Raw genomic sequence first — 17,936 nt, 5'->3', positions numbered from 1 at the left:
TAACAAAACTGAGCTACGAATGAAGGTGAATTTGATGTTAAAGTCTTCATAATTACTAAATTATTTGATTTTGATGGCATACAATATGTAGCATATATTTTAGATTCATTTTTTGTTCTGGTACTGGGGATTTAACTCAGGGCTTATGCACTGTCTATTAGCTTTTTTTGCCCAAGGCCTGGGACTCTACTACTTGAGCTATAGCTCCATTTTTGGCTTTTCTGGCAGTTAACTGAAGGTAAGAATTGGACAGGGCCAGGAGCGTGGCCTAGTGGCAGAGTTCTTGCCTAGCATGCACTAAGCCCTGGGTCCAATTTCTCAGTACCACATACACAGATAAAGGCAGAAGTGGTGCTGTGGCGCAAGTGGTAGAGCACTAGCTTTGAGAAGTTCAAGGACAGTGCCCAGGCCCTGAGTTCAGCCCCCAGTACCAGCACAAAAAATTTAATATTAAAATATATGCCACATACCTATATGCTATCAAAATAATTCAATAATTTATGAAGACTTTAAATAGCAAAAAAAAAAAAAAAAAGGAATTGCACAGACTTTGTTGTCAGTGCTGGCTTTGGCTTTGAACTGCAAACCACAATCCTTAGATCTCAGTCTCCTGAGTAGTAGATTACACATGTGTCCCATCAGCTCCTGGCTTATGGCTGTACTTTTAATGCTGAAGCTAAGAAAGATGAATGTATATTTTCAGCAAAATAGAATCCTCTTTCTTGGTATTTTTCCTGTATTTTTTAAAAACTGAAAAGAAAAATCTAATAATGTTTTAATGTAGTTACAGAAGATCAACAAAATGTGACATCACAGTATTTCCCTCAATGACCTTAGGGATAAAAATAATTTCCCTTAAGTATCTGTCTAGTGCCACAGACAGTGCATTTTGAGAAAATACAGTTATAAAATTTTATCAATTATGAAACATCACAATCTTTTACATCTTTTTAGATAAACACTTAAGGTTGTATTAAAAAACCTTGGGAGCTCAAGCCCCAGGACTGACACCCCTACCTCTTCCCCCTCAAAAAGCTGGGCATAATGGCATGTGCCTGTCATCTTAGGTAGTTGGAAAGCATAAATATGAGCATTGTGATGTAGGGTGGGAAGGCAGAAAGGAAGAACTCATTTAAAAAATGAGTAGGAAAAGGGCCTAATCTAAGTATTAGAGTGCCTGCTTAGCAAACAGTAAGGCCCTGGTTCAAATCCTAGCACTACTGAAAACAACACATTCATTGGATTTAAATATTAACACCTGGTACATTGTTAACCAAGAATTGAGTTTTAATCATCTTGTACCAAATTATATAAACTTAAAAAATGGGCTGGGAGTTTGGCCTAGTGGTAGAGTGCTTTCCCAGCATGCATGAAGACCAGGGTTCGATTCCTCGGTACCACATACATAGAAAAAAAAAAAAAGCCAGAGGTGGTGCTGAGGCTCAAGTGGTAGAGCTCTAGCCTTGAGAAAATCCAAGGACAGTGCTCAGGCCCTGAGCTCAACCCAGGACTGGCAAAAAAAAAAAAAAATACTTCCCCCCATCTCTTCTTCCCCCCCCTCCCCGCTCCTTGCCCATAGTCCCAATTTTTATATTTTGAACTAGATCTTTGAACATGTTAAACATGCACTCTCATCACTGGGCTTTGTATTCTCTAACCTTACAAAATATGTTTCTATATTATTCACTAACTAGGGATAGCTTGAAAGAATATAATCATCAAATTGCTATTCAAATTATTGCATTAATTTAAGTGATTAGATTACTTTTTATACATAAAGATTCTAAAATTGATTCTCAGTTGCAATTATGAATCAATTTCCTCAATGGGATAAATTTTTATCATTATGTTAAAAACAATAACCCTACCTAAGAGGTATACATCTACATTCCTAGCACTCAGTGGGCTGAGGCAGAAGGATTGTTTAAGACTAGCCTGGTGTAAAGAAACAAAAGAAAAAACAATGAACAACCAAAGAAACGAAATACCTAAAAAACTTAGCTGATGTCAGGCCCAAACTGCTCCAATGGCTTAACTTCACATTTTCTCTCTCCCATTCTGAATTAAAACTTAACACACAACTTGGCACAACATAAAGAAGTATATTAAACAAAACAAAGACAGTTCTGTATGTGTACCATGACAGAAAACTCAAGATTTGAAATAAATGGAAGACAAAACCTTTGAAGCATTGACATTGTTTGGTATGTGTTCTCTGGTACTGGGGTTTGAACTTGGGTCCTAGCACTGTCATGGCTTTTCGTTCATAGCCTATTCTCTACTACTTGAGCCACACTTCCACTTTTTTTTTTTTTTCAAACTGTAAACGTCTCTTGGACTTAAGTTTATGCCCAGGCTGATTTTCAACTTTGATTCTAAGATCTCAGCATCCTGAGCCACTAGTTTCCTGCCAGTTTTTATCTGAGTGTTGAACTCAGAACTGCTCTAATAGAAAATTTCTTTCCTAATGACTGAAAAACCTGCAAAAACTTACACAGAAGTGCATTCAGTCCATCACAAACATTCATAGATAAAAATACCCTTTAAAAATTGAGTGCATGTGCCTAATAGTTCCTAAAGGCAAATACACTTAAAAAATCCCCTCAAATTTATAGCACAATATTAAGTTTATGTTCAAACTAACATTTTATTACTATTTAGATAACTATATTTTCAACAACTGATACATTAAGCAAACTTAATGAGGGCAACTGAGACCTGACGTAGCTGTTGTACTTAATGTACTTTCTGTATCTTATACTTGACTAAACATACAGGACAATATACAAAATATGCAAAGAACAATAGCATTTATATTACAACAAATACAGAAAAACTCCAGCTAGTAAATAAGTGCAACATGAAAATTGATGAGCCTTTATGTAAATATAAAGGGATGTTAGTCCAAATGTGGTCTGATTATATTTTATGGCTTGACTCCATGATATGCAGAGTTATTCATACTTATTTCAGTGAGTGTGATATTCTTTACTATTAAACAATGACATTGCCAGATATATTTAGATAGTTTTAATGTTGCTTTTCACTAGCTTACTTTTTTTTTTTTTGGTCTGTCATGGGGCTTGAATTAGTCTGGGTATTGTCCCTGAGCTCTTCAGCTCAAGGCTAGTGCTCTACCTCTTGAGCCATAGTGCCACTTCCAGTTTTCTGATGGTTAACTGGAGATGAGTCTCATGGACTTCTGTGGCTGGGCTAGCTTTGAACCATGATAATCAGATCTCAGCCTCCTGAACAGCTAGGATTATAGGCATGAGCCACTGGTGCCCAGTTCACGAGTTTATTTTTAAGGTCTTTTACTCCCCTAAACAATGCTAAACTAATTTTAGAGAGTATCAATCCATTAAAGCTGATATTACAATTCTTGTTTTATTTAAAAACTTCAACCTAGGGTCAGGAGTTTTGCCTAGTGCTTGAATGTTTGTCTAGCATGCACTGAAACCTGGGTTCGATTCCTTGGTACCACATGAATAGAAAGAGCTGGTAGTGGTGATGTGGCTCAAGTGGGAGAGCTCTAGCCCTGAGAAAGCCCAAGGGTGGTCAGGCCTGAGTTCAAGCCCCTGGACTGACAAAAAAATTCAACCTAGTCTAATTTTTTCTCTGCTAGATCTTCTATATTAATTAAATGGGATTTAATTTTTTGGCAGTTACCTTTTTTTTAAGCGGGAAATTACTGATAGGAAGGGAAGCTTTAATTTTACAAACTATACTTCTACTGAGAAGTATAGTTCCTTTTACCTCTTTTTTTTTTTTTTTTTTTGGTCGGTCATGGGGCTTGAACTCTGGACCTAGGTGCTATTCTTAGTTCTTCAGCTCAAGACTACTGACCTACCCCTGGGTCTGGGCATTGTCCTTTAGGTCTTTAGCTCAAAGCTACCACCCTACCTCTTGAGCCACAGCACTACTTCCCCTTTTCTAATGATTAACTGAAGGTAAGAGTCTCAAGGACTTTAATATCCAGGCTGGCTTTGGGCTGCAATCTTTAGATCTCAGCCTCCTGAGTAGCTAGGATTACAGACATGAGCCCCTATGCCCAGCTTCTTTTTACTTTTTATGTAGATAAATTAGGTTAAAATAGGAGTGGCATGTCTTTAAACTTATTTATTCACCATTAACAAAAGTAGGTTTATTAGGATTACCTTCCTAATCTCTTCCTATTTTCCTTGAACTCCATTACACTCATCTTTGCATTTTGGGTGCCTAGGGCAGAGCAAGGCACATAGAAAAACTATTGATGGAGTTATTTAGTAACAGTCCAACACATTACAAAATACAAAGACACACCACTTTAGTTAAATAGTACTATTTTTCATGCCAAGAAACGCGAACAAACAAAAAGGGTCAATATAACTAATTTCAGCAAATGAGTCCTATTATTAGTTATTTAAATCCCCAAACCATGTTAGTGTTTCATGCAGACCTGGGTTAGTATGAATCTGGAAAAAATTTAGTGATTTCTGAAATGTTTAGTATAAACCAGGGCAGTGTTAAGTTTGCTTATTGTGAGAGTTACAAGCTTAGCACTTGGTAATTTTGGAAAAAGGAAATGGGAGAACAGAGGATGTTTTGATTGACACTTTGTCTTACCTTCAGATAAACAGAACTGATATTTAATGATCTAAAGAGGGAAAATAAAATAAATGAAACAATCATAAGGAGTGCAAGGTATTACAGAATAGGAAGGCCATGAGTCATTTTATTCTTACTGATTTCTTACAATTAGTTAATTGAATTAATGCAGTACCCTCTTAATCCTTAAATATAACATAATTTGCTATAGCAAGTACTTCTAAATCTATACCAGTTTAGCTTTATTTGTGAAAGTAGAATGAGTAATATTCTTGGCCATAAAATTTGATCTCTGTAAAGTTGAGAGTACATGCTCCACTTGTTTCCCTTTTGCAGATAATTCAGGCATGATCCCATGGGATGTAGTCATTAACTATTAGCTCAGATAAAATGTGGTACCTGTACGTTTTATGAAGATTGTCAAATCACATTTAGGTAAAAGAAAACATAAATCAAATGTACAGGTCAGATTCAAATAGTGGTGAAAAATAATTATATTTCAATGATTAGAATTTTATTCAAGCAAGTTTCCTTTTCTTTCTTTCTTTTTTTTTTTTTTTTAAGAAAAGGGTATTGCATTTGAAGTTCAGTGACAAGTAACTAATACTTGTTTTTAATCTTACCTGCATCAGAAGGCAAATGATGGTAGGGAGCTGGAGAAAAAACCTGTGCTGCAAAATCTTCAAATGTTGTTGGTTCTAAATGGTGCTGGACAATTGTTTGCAAGTATCGAGCTCGCTCCTCATAGCTGATCACCTTCTGCTAAGGATCAAGTACAGCTTGCATTGGAAAGGGACAGAGTTCACACAAAAGGACTTCTGTGACTTTTTCTCCTAATTATTCAGTCTTATCCTTAATAATTAAAAGTAGGCCTTCTTGGGACTGGGAGTTTGACCTAGCGGTAAGAGTGCTAGCCTAGAATGCACGAAGACCTGGGTTCAATTCCTCAGTATGACATACATAAAAAAAACTGGAAATGATTCTGTGGCTCAAGTGGTAGAGCTGTAGTCTTAAGAAAGCCCAAGGACAGCGCTCAGGCCCTGAGTTCAAATCCCAGAACTAAGGTCTACGAGACTCTTTCTTCCAATTAACCACCGGAAAACTGGAAGTGGTGCTGTGGCTCATGAGTCTGGGCAACAGGGACAATGCCCAGGCCCAGAGTTCAAGCCTCATGCCTGACAAGAAAAACCCAACACAAACCCCAGGACTGGCCAAGAAAAAAAAAAAGTATGCCTTCTTAAAGTGTAAAATACACTTGTTAACATTAGTTTATTCCTCATGATAATGCTATATATGACACATTTCTTAAGAAAAATATTAGAATTCTAAACTGCTGCTAGATTTCTTAAGGAAAGGCTAACCTGGGCTCCTCATGTTGTTACTCGGCTTCTACCTGAAAAGCCATGCAATAAATGTTATAACACTGCTTAAAATACTATGTCAAAAATTCTGTATTTTTCATTTGAAAACACTTATTGTAAAGAATTCCTGCATATCATCATCTTTTTCTAAAATCCCCAAGTTTTCTCAACAATTGTTCTCATTTTGAATGGAAGACTACAGTTGCTGTAATCCTTGAATAACTCCATGTGGTTAAGATAAATACATAAAGCTGAATCTGTATGTCAGGAAAAAATACCTGGTCAATTATAACACTGAAACAAGCAGGTATATTTGCAAAGAGTCCACAGGACTCCTACATACTGTCTAACAAAGCATCTACAGGGTACTGACACTGACAGAAAAATACTGTACTTCCCTTTCACCACATTTTATTCTCTGATATTATTGACAAGCAACCAGTACCTTGAAGTGTTGTTGCTTTTGAACAACCCACTCCAGGCTTCCTGTTTCAGCAGGTTTGATTGTGCTGTTAGCACAGACGGGGCGAGAAAGAGAGAGAATATTTCTGTTGTTCACGAAAGCAACTATGGAAATGGCTGTCAAAATGTAGAGCAGCAGGCAGCAACATACAATTATCAGGAAAAACTCACATGCTGACTTCATGTCGTATGGTTCCTGAACTGAGAAATCAGTTAACCTTTCTTCTACAACTTTGAAAAGTTTTCCTGCTGTACTGCATGAGCTACACTGATATTTAAATAAGGATAATAAAAAATGTACATGAGACATTTAAATAGGGACAATAATATTTGCATATTGGTTCTTTGAATTTTTTCTAAAACCCATTTTAGTAGTCTTCAATTCTTATTTCTTTTTTTAAATTGTAATTTAATTATTACACTTCTACAATTCCAGAAATTACAGCCTAAGTGATAGTTCAGTGGGAGACATGGTGGCTAGTTAAAAGATTTATTGAGAGATTTATTGAGAAGAGATTAAGAAAAGCCTAAGAGTCAAAGCTAAGACTGTAGTATATCCATTCAGCAGTGAACTTTCATGAAGTGGTTTGCTTTTAAGTGGCTTATATACTATCTTTTTATTACAATTTTATGTATCAAATACCGAAATAACTTGAATTCTACTTCTTTACAATTTAGAATTTTCAATTCTGTAAACATTGAAATGAACTTTCAAGAATTTTACTTAGGAAAATTACAACAGATGCTATACTAAAATGATTGGTGATAAGAAAGGATTTTAAGATTTTATGGAAGGTTAACATTTTTAATTCCAACATACCATAGAAAAATAATACACCATACTTTTAAAACAGGGTATATGATTATAAATAGAAGAGGATGAAACTGATGGTTCAATCTAAATAATACCACATATCTCACAACTTGTTGGAAAGTACTTTTTTCATTGGGGGAGATTCACAGCTGCCGAATTTTCTGCAGTTAATAGAGTCCTTTGATTCACAGCAGTGCCCCTTGTACAAAAAATACTGGCCTTTGTGTATTACCAGAAACTAATTTTCTATTTGGCTGAAAAGGGAAAAATGGGGTTATTGCTTCTCCCTCCTACAGAGCTTTTCATTATGCCTGATGCACTCAACTTCTAAGCTCTTCTGAGAAAAAAAAATAACTGAAGAGGCAAGAGGTAGAAAAATGAGCTTGTTAGCACATTAGAAGTGAAGTATCTTGGTGGGCCCTAGAAATTCCCAGTGGTGTGTTAACTTATCACTCTATGCATGCTGGCACTGATAGTCTCCCAATTGATCACTCTCTTTTCGCACCAAAGGTGCTGCCAGGAAGCAAGGGCTGAAGGCCCACAGGAGAACAGTCTGCTATCAAAACAAGCTGTTTTTAAAAGTCTGCTTGAATGGGTAAAACGCTTCATGAAAAGTAGGGTGGAGACACCTACCTGCTTTGAAAATGCTCTACTTTCAGAGGACCTATAAATGAAATATTTTACTTTATATTTTATTTTAGAGATTACACAAAAAATTAGGCAGAAAGAAAGCAGATGTTAATATTTGTAAAGCAGGGAGGATAGTTCCAAAGCAAGCAAATAATTATCTAAATGCAACACACTTTGAAAAGTAATCTACTTTGCTACACAAAAGGTTTATAAAACTGAAGAAACCATATAATATACTGTTTCAAAAAACTAACAATATCAAGCCCCACAACTGACAAAACAAAAAAACCTAAACTTATCCAGATATACATTTTTATGTAAGATGGAAATGTGTTTAAATTTCAGTAAGTTTTCTAAAAAAAAATTTTGTTTTAAGGTGCCGGTCCTGGGGCTGAGTGCTGTCCTTGAGCTTTCTTTACTCAAGGCTAGCATTCTACCACCTGAGCCACAGCTCCACTTTTTTTTTTTGAGACAAGGGCCTCATAGACTTTCTTGTGGAGGCTGGTTTTGAACCTCAGTCCTCAGATCCCAGCTTCTTCAGTAGATGGGATTAAAGGCATGGGCCACTGGTGCCTGGCCTACACGATTTTTTGTTTTTTTGTTTTTTTCAAAAAAATTAAAGTCTACATGGCATAGAAAAACAACTGGTTGGGGGAGAGAGGATATGGGGAAGAGTCTAGGATTCAAACTGGGAACCTGATGCTTTCACTCACTGGTTAGTGCTTTAACAACTGGGCCAGCCATGCTCCAACTCCAACAAAAAAACCTTTAATTACTTAAATGAAAAAATAAACAAAAAAAATGTTGTATGTATAGCACAGGCTAACATTTATTTTTAATTTTGCTGGGTTAATTTCAGAAAGCACTGTTCACTTGGGAAATAATTAAAGTCTAAGGTAATTCATCTCCTGAAAGTTAAATGTTCTTTATAATTTTACAATTTTAATGGAAAATTTTTAAAATTAAAAACATCAAAATTGTAATTCATAGTATATATGCATACAGTATAAACATTTCCTCTTTTTACTTCAGAAAACATAAGGAGATATGATGACATTTAAGTATTTTATATCACAGTTCTGGGTCCACAACAGGATACTTTTGTGGTTGGAATCAGCATAAAGTTCCAAACAATTCTGTTCATATCTGCAATATGGTCAGAATCTTAAAAGCTGTGAATTCTTGTATCTCCTCATAATAAATAACTTTTATTTGTGTCAGTCCTGGGCTTAAAGTTGGAGGCCTACGTGATGTTCTTAAGGTGCTTTTTGTTCAAAGCTACAGCTCTACTTATGCTGTGTAGTTTAATGGAGGCAAGAGTGTCACAGACTTTCCTGCTCAGGCTGGCTTTGAACCTTCATCTTTGTATCTCGACCTGCCGAGTAGGTAGGATTACAGGTGTGATCCACCAGCTCCTGGCTGACATGTACTTTTTTCTTTTTGCTTGGGCTTGTATTCCGGGTCTGGGCACTGTCCTTGAGCACTTCAGCTCAAGGCTACCGCCCTACCCCTTGAGCCACAGAGCCATTTCCAGTTTTCTGGTGGTTAATTGGAGGCAAGAGTCTCATAATAGACTTTAGTGCCCAGGCTGGCTTTGATCTATGATCCTCTTATCTCAGCCTCCTGAGTAGCTAGGATTACAGGTATGAGCCACCACACCTGGCTTTTTTTTTGTGTGTGCTTATACTTTGATTGGCATAAACAAACTCAGTGACTATTCACAAGAAGAAAGCTCACATTCCTACTATGAGTGTTGCCAGTAGCACTGAAATAAAAAAAAAAACTGAAATGGTTAAGACAATAAAAAAGATAAAGCCACCATCATCACCAACAAAAATCCAGAAAAATTTGAAGTATAAATCTAAGTTGAATTCAGGTTTTTCTTACAAATTCAGAATAACTCAAGCTAAAATTTGCTTTAAAATTTTTTGATAAGGGAGACTTATCTGGTAGGAATCCTTAATACATAAGTAGCCAATCAAAAGAAGTAACACAGGTGCTGCAATCATAGCAGTATAATTACCCACTAATCTCCTTTCCTTCAACTTTCTGTAAAAGCAGAAAAGGAAAATATTACTATTCAAAAAATAATAAAAAGAACTGAATATGTTCCGTCATAAAGAAATAGCTAAATCAAAATGAACTTCATTAATACTAAGTTAATATCATTAGACATTTTAAGTACCTTTCAAGATCAGCTGAACTGGGGTTCAATTTCAGCTTGGTTCTGGGAAGATAATTATGAATTCTCTTTGCCACAGTCTATCTGTACATTAAATGGGGATACCACTATCTGCTATTGGAATTGAAAGGATATCAATATAGGGCAACTAAAGGGCTGGGAGTTTGGCCTAGTGGTAGAGTGCTTGCCTAGTATGCACGAAGACTGGAGTTCGATTCCTCAGTACTGCATACATAGGAAAAAGCCAGAAGTGGTGCTGTGGCTCAAGTGGTAGAGCTCCAGCCTTGAGAAAACCCAGGGACAGTGCTTACACCTTAAACCCAAGCCCAGGATTGGCAAATAAATAAATAAATAGTAACTGAGAAGTACTCCATCTGTCAACAAATACCTTAATGTTTGCCTTATAGTTTTATAAGCTGCTGTTTTTTGAAGACAGTTTTGTTCCCTTTCGCCTTTATGTTTTTCTTCTGAGACAGGCCTCCCATGTTGCCAAGGATATCCTTAAACCTAAGGTTCTTTCACCTTCACTGCTCCAAGTGGCTGAAAGTACATTTACCATTATTCCTGCAGATTTCTGTCAGTAAGAATTATATCTGTATCTATGTGCAAGAATCCCCTTAATATTGGTAATATATGTGGTAGTATACAGGGATTTATTCTGATATTACAAAACTGATTTTGGGAAAAAAACCATAATCTGAAGAAAAGATACTGCACAGACTTAAACAATATCAAGTATTTCAATTTTATTATTTGGAGAGAAGAGATTAAAGACAGATTTGGTTTAACAATTTGTGACTAGGATATACTGATTCAATGGAAATGTAGCTCATGTCTGTAATCCTAGCTACTCAAGAGGCAGAGATCTGAGGATCAAGGTTCAAAAGCCAGCTCGGCACTAAAGGAGCTGAGACTCTCATCTCCAATTAACCCCTAGAAAACGAGAAGTGGGGCTTGGCTCAAGGTAGGGAAGTAGCCTTGAGGTGAAGAGCTCAGGGACAGCTCCCAGGCCAACTTCAAGTGTTCAAGCCCCATGACTCATTAAAAAAAAAAAAAAAGTATGGAAATGTCACAGTGGACCTACCCTGCAACTTATATACTAAGTTTAAGAAAAAGGAAATGTAACAACCCCTACTTTGTGTAATTTCTTAAGAAAATTTGAGATTTCTTAATTCTAAACTGCTTTTATTATCAGAACAGTTTGCTTTGTGATTGCCAATTCTTTGTTATACTCCATTAGGCTGTACCATTTAGAAATGGATTTTCTGGTGCACATCTCTGTCCATATGTGGATTTTTGTGTGTACACATTTCTATATACATATATAGAATGCAAGAATGAATGTAATTTATACAAAAAGAATTATGAAAATTACAAATGAAAGAAAGTTATCAGGATTTTAAGCTATTGTTTTTCTTTTGAGATTTAATGTTCTATTTCCTCATTGTTTATTGTTTAAAGGCAAGTATGAAGTGCATTTGTACTAAATGGAAGTTTGAAGGATTTAAGGCTCCATCTGAAATTCCTAATTTAGTATTACCATTTGCTTTAACTATATTTCTGTGGCTTCTTTGTAATTTAAATATTGAGAAATTTCATGCTTACGCTCTCTATAGAATTCCAAGAATGATAATAATAGGAAAAGGGAAAATTCCAATAGCAAAAATTACTTAGAAATTTTGGGAGAAAAATTTCGACACAGTGCATTCAATTGTAACTTGAATTGTAATTTAAGTAAGATGCAATTTGAGTACTATATTCAATATTCACAAATTTGTAAGCCATGTCTGTGATCTAATTAGGTACTGAAGCTATAAACATGAAAATATGTACTGTCTCTGCCCTGTCTTTCCTCATAAACAATTACCAAATTACTTTTTTTTTTTCTCTGTCAGGGGATTTGAACTCTGGGTTTGTCTGTTGTCCTTGAGCTCTTAAGCTCAAGGCTACCACCCTACCCCTAGAGCCATAGTGCCACTTCCAGTTTTCTGGTGATTAACTGGAGATAAGGGTCTAACAGACCTTTTAGTGCCCGCTGGCTTTAAACTGTAATCTCAGATCTTGGCTTCCATAGTATTTAGGATTATTGGCGTAAGCCACCACACCTGGCCAAATTACTACTTTCTAAAGTGTAATAGTAGTTTTGAAGGGCCAGCAAAATTGTTTAAAAACCAGGAACAGACACTGTTCATAAGGGGTTACCAATGTGTAAGAAGTCATGCACCTATCTGGCGAATGTAACTGTAACCACTCTATACATTATCTTCATAATAAAAAATAAAAAGCCTTTCATGCCTGTTCTTCTGAAGAAATGCAGTTTACTTTTTTAAGGTGAGGGTGGGAAAAATTCTATTATAGCCTATTTAAAGGTAGTGTTTTGTGAGTTTGGTTCTGTCCCACCTATTCTCTTGATGACCTTCTTTTGAATAAAAACGTGGGGAATAAATAATAGTATGTTAACATGTAAAATACAACAAAGAGAAAAATGGATCTTTAAATGTTTATCCTGTAATAACTGGTTAAAGAAAAAAATTCTATGAAGTATAACTGCAACTCATTATAAGTCAACATTGAAACATTTTCTCTTCCTGGTTGTGACAGTTTTAAAAAAGAAACTTAAAATTTACAATGGTATAAAACAATGAGTTTAAATTGTTTAAAGGGCCATCACTACAGAGAGAAGGAAGAGAATAATGTTTGAGAAAATTTCTATAGATAAAATGGGAGGAAGGGGAATTTTAAACCAGATCATGCATACTTTAAGGGTAGAGGCAGCTGCTGGGCTCTGGTGGCTCATGCCTGAAATCTTAGCTACTGTGCAGGCTGAAACCTAGAGGATCGCAGCCAATCACAGCAGAAAAATACAAACTCCCATTTCCAATTAACCAATAAAATGGTGGACTGGAGGCAGGGCTCAAGTGATAAGGCTACCAGTTGTAAATACCCCAAGTGTGTATGAGGTCCTGAGTTCATGCCTTGGTATCATCAGCACAAAAGGAAAATAAGAAGCATGAGTACCCTTAAAAATAATACTTGAAAAATTTAAATGTCCATGATCCTCAATTTACCATGGTGATATCTCCTGCTAAACCCACTGCAAGTTGAAATTATCCTAAGTGGAAAGTGCCATCTAGTGAATATCCTCCCTTAGCAATACAATATACCATAACACTACAACTTGTTTACCTTTGCTATCATGATGCCTGCTGACTGGTATCCACCCAACATGGCATCCACTAGTCCAGAAAATGAATAAAATTGGAAGTATAGTTTCTACTGAATGCATATTGCTTTTCATGCAAAGAAACCACATACAATTTAAATATTATAAATTGAACCATCTGATTTTTTTTTTTTTACACCAGTCCTGGGGCTTGAACTCAGGGCCTGGGCACTGTCCATGAGCTTCTTGCTGAAGACTAGCACTCTACTACTTGAGCCACAGTGCCACTTGAGGCCTTTTCTGTTTATGTGATACTGAAGGATGGAACCGGCTTTCTGCATGCTAGGCAAGCATTCTATCATTAAGCCACATTCCTAGCCCTGTATTTAGTTTTAAAAGACCCATTTAGAGAGGGATTGTACCAAGTCAAAGTATCATTGACTGAGAACACTTTAGGAACATCTGAACCATAAGATAGAAATATCCACCAACATTCTTTCCGGAAACTTAACAAAATGTTCATTCAGTCATAAATCTTGCTGAAATGTTTGAAAAAATAAAGCTGCTGATGGAAAAATCTAGAAATTAGACTCCCAGTCTCTTAATAGTTCTCATCCAAGCTCTCTGTAGACACAGAGAGAAAAGCAAAGAAAAATATCAGGTATGTTATCTTTTTTATTATTAAAAATTTAATTGTTATTATAAAGGCAATGTATCAAAGGGTTACAGCTTCATAAGTCACGTAATAAGTACATTTCTTTTTGGACAGTGTCCAAAAAAAAAAAAACCCCTTTCCTTCACTCTCTCTAGTTTTCCTTCCTGTCCAGGCTCACAAATTGCATAATTCATTTTCAGCATTAGGCATGTTATCTTAAAAGAGTGTCAAAACAATATTGGCTTAACTTCTAGGATCTGGCAAGTTTTGGAAAATGTAAGTTTATACTTCTATACTACAATTTATTACATTTTAATTAAGATACTTGGATATTCTAAAAATAAAAAAAGTCGTATTTAACACTTTAGTATCAAAAGGCCTTGATGTATCTGCTAACACTGAGTTGACATGATTGCAGTTTTGAATAATGAAAAATAAGAATTTTATTGAGATATATATGGTGCATTTCAAGGATCTCTTATTATTGGAAAGTAGAGTATTAAGAGTATTAACCTAAAGTAGCTCATGAAATAATAGGTACTGCCAATCTATAAGATGGAAGAGGGAAATGGGGACCATGTCATGAGAAAGGGTAACAATGTTTGTGAAGTTATGCACCTTCTATCTGGTGAATATAATGTAACCCTTCTATTCACAATAAAAATTATTAAAAAAAGATGGAAGAGATTTGGAATGCTTATCCTATAAAATAATGGTAAATTAATAATCTAGTGGGGGAAGGGAATTTCATTTCTCTCCCACTATAGCTAACTTCTTTAAGAAACATAGTTCATTTGCAGTAAAAATAAAATCTCCTAAACAAATGGTATGAATCTTGGTATTGTTTAATTATTCCATGCTAACAAAAATTCTTCTGAAAGTCTGCAACAGGTTATGACAAACTGTCTATTTTTTGTGGTGATTTATACTAATGAAATTCTTTAGTGGCTGATACTATCTACATGGTGAAGGAAAAACTGTGATTTGTCAGAGCAGACAAAGCTGGGCTCTAATCCATCTTTTTAACCATATTGCCAAGTCTATATTGTTTTCACTGCGTCTCAATTAGAAGACAGGCAGGACACCTGGTACTTCTTTATCTAAGTCCCATGGGCTGCCAGATGACTCAAAATCCATAACAGGTGCTAAGGCAGTGTGAAGATAGCCCTGTTATTGAAAGCTGGAGTTGAATAAAATTTGTACCATATATAATTGCTCATAAACCAGTCAATTACTAAAACATATAAAAGTTGGTAAGTCCAGCTCTACCAAAACTCATAAATATATATATATATATATGCAGCAAAAAGCTCATATATATATAATATAGTAAAAAGATTAACCTTAAATAAAGGTAAAACTAACAGCTTTGAAAATCTTTGTGTTTAATATAATTTTGGTAGTTTCCAAAACTATTACCATGATTATTTTCAAAAAATCATATAAAATATTTAATAGAAAAATTATCTGTATTTAAACTTATTGGCAAGTTCTTGGTAAGATCTACTTGAAAATATAACATATCACATATTAACACACACATATATATTAGCCCATATATCATATAATCAAGCTTTTATAGATAGCAGAGAATTGCTTCAAGTCACTAGTATTACAATAATTTTGAAAAACACTAGCAGAAGCTGGGCATCAGAAGGCTGAAGTAGTATTGAGAGTTCAAAGCTTACTTGGGTTATATAGCAAGTTCCAGGCTACCCTGGGCTGTACATATGATATTTTTGTCTCAAAAACAAAGACAAACCCCTTTCCAAAACAAACGATAACAACAAAAACACTTTGGAAGACAGAAACAATCACTTCGGGTTGCCTCTTTTGGGAATAAGAACATGAAGATTCAGGAAATAAATGTGTTTGAATTAAATATACTAAACTTGGACCTTGTAACAATATTACCCAAAAGGGAAAAAAAACCCTAAATAAGTGAAATTTTACAGTGTACAATTACTTATTATCTTTAACTAAATGTGAACTAATGTAATTAAGAGTTTATTGTAATGCTGTGATTATCAGGAATATAAAAATTATTCTATTAAAATATTAAGCAGTAACAAAGTACAGCAGCCAACTGTCAGACAGTGTCACAGAATCTATGACAAGCAGTATATTAGCTTAAACTAATGCACTATATGCCCCCAGGGAATGATAGGCTTACACACTGGACTTTAACATCAAAATCTATCCATTAATCTTGACTTAAATATATTTTTCAGTAAAAGGAAGAATGGTCATTCAATGAATTAATGTATTTGAAATACTGCACTGGTGCCTTATTTACTAAAATCACTAAAGGGGAGCAAGGAGAAGGAATACTGGTACATTATTATAGATTTACTAATTTTACAAAAAATACATTTCACCAAATTTAGCAAGATCACTTCATTTATAAAGTTTACAGACTTATAAAGCATTCTTACAACATTTCTTCCTGATACTATTTAAGGACACGTTGCATGGCTACATTACTGCAATATAATTTAGCCAATTTAATTTTAGCTGAACAAGAAAATTATCTGTGCAAATATACTATTAGCCTAACACTCTTTATAGCTGAAAGCTAGCTGATTAGATATGTACATTAGTTGTACAATTGGGGGTCCACTGTGGTATTTCAGTGCAAGATGTTCCTATCAGACTCAATGCTTTTTATCACTCCTTTCTCCTCCTCCTGCTTCTTAAACAATTTCAGCCAGCTTCATTGTTCTTGTGGTTTTTTTTTTTTTTAAACAGAAAAGGAACTACTTCCACCATATTCATCTTTCTTCACCCTCTCCATTTATCCTACTCTCTGCTGGTCTTCTGTTAGCAGCCCCCCAGCTGAGCTTGTAAAAACTAGTTTTAATAAAATTAAAATTATAGCCAATTGTTTCTTTGTATCAGGACTATCAACTGCTTGTTGATAAACTTAACCAAATATCATGGCTCATATACTTTATTAAAAAAAGAAAACCTATACATTTTCAGATATCCAAATTAGAATCTATCTAGATAACCAACTATCACTAAAATGGTTATCAGTTACTCATTTAAATAGTATAGTATTTAACTTTGAATATATTATCTTCAGTAGGTTGTATTACTACTTGTAATTGTTACACAGAAAGTTTACATTTTTATACTAATATAACATGTTGGGTATTATTTGGGAGTTCTAAAAAGGAAACTGTAAAGAAAATTAAACCAAATTTATAACTTTGGTATGTGAAATGTGGAGTTTTGATCTACTTCCTCTCACTTAAAATTTTTATGGACATAGAAGGGGATACTATTTGATTCTAAACAAAAAATATCATAAACCAAAACATGTTTACTCTGCTGTAATTTGGCTGACTGAAAATAAATAATGGCATGTTAACAATGGATTACTACAGGTGGTTGCTTAAATATATTCATTTGCTTTCTTTTTGGTAGTAGCTATGTGCTAAATAAAAGTCAACACTCCTATCAAGAGAATAAGTAAATATAGAAACATCAGTTCTACAACAGCTATTTTTGTTCCTTCTCTTTTTGAACAGCAATTAGTAAAGCAACCCCTTCCCCTCCTCCCTAGCTGTCAAGCTGTTCAGAGCAGTTTGCAACTTGACAATGGTACCATTGTGAATGCTCTCTGGGCTTCCTTCCCACAGAGAGTTAAATGGGCAGTTCCTGCTGCCCATGATTGGTGTCCAGTGAAATAATACTCAAGAGCCAGGTTTTTTCAGCTTCACGCCAAAGAAGTGAAGCCAGGGAACTCAAGCCTTCATATCATACTGAACCATATGCCAACCCTGATGGCCCCAAAGGTTTATCACTAAGAATCAGGATCCATCATGTCCCTTGTGAAATTTTCAGTTCACATACCTTATGTGAAATGCAAAGCTTCACTAAAACTGAGCCTTCTTTACAATTGGCATGAACAGATGGACGGTAACAGTGGTTTGGCAAGCAAAAGTTAAGATTTAAATATGCTGTATTCTAATGTTTGAGAGGGAAAGCAGTTATAAGAAAAAGGGGATAGATGTCAGTGACCCCCGACTTAATTTTAATTCCATTATTGAATTATAAATTCAATATCAAAAGCCCTC

The 17,936-nt window shown here is 35.1% G+C and overlaps 1 protein-coding gene across 9 annotated transcripts in view; it reads right to left on the bottom strand.

Annotated features, from left to right (window-relative positions):
- Ralgapa1 (Ral GTPase activating protein catalytic subunit alpha 1) overlaps positions 1-17,936 on the bottom strand; it is a 199,072-nt gene that overhangs the window by 7,927 nt on the left and 173,209 nt on the right. For 6 of the 9 annotated variants that reach the window (XM_090345148.1, XM_090345156.1, XM_090345154.1 and 3 more), the window contains one exon: positions 5,211-5,335. In XM_090345148.1, the coding sequence (XP_090201274.1) occupies positions 5,211-5,335 (125 nt within the window). Of the gene's footprint in view, positions 1-1,880; positions 4,219-4,605; positions 4,637-5,210; positions 5,344-17,936 lie in introns of those variants that run through there. The other 3 variants (XM_090345152.1, XM_090345151.1, XM_090345155.1) reach the window with 3 other exon arrangements.

This window comes from Megascapheus bottae, chromosome 14 (assembly GCF_031878675.1).
Source record: "Megascapheus bottae isolate mThoBot1 chromosome 14, mThoBot2.hap1, whole genome shotgun sequence".
Lineage (NCBI taxonomy): Eukaryota > Metazoa > Chordata > Mammalia > Rodentia > Geomyidae > Megascapheus > Megascapheus bottae.
Note: the sequence above shows the minus strand (reverse complement) of the source record. Positions and strands in the feature narration are given on the sequence as shown.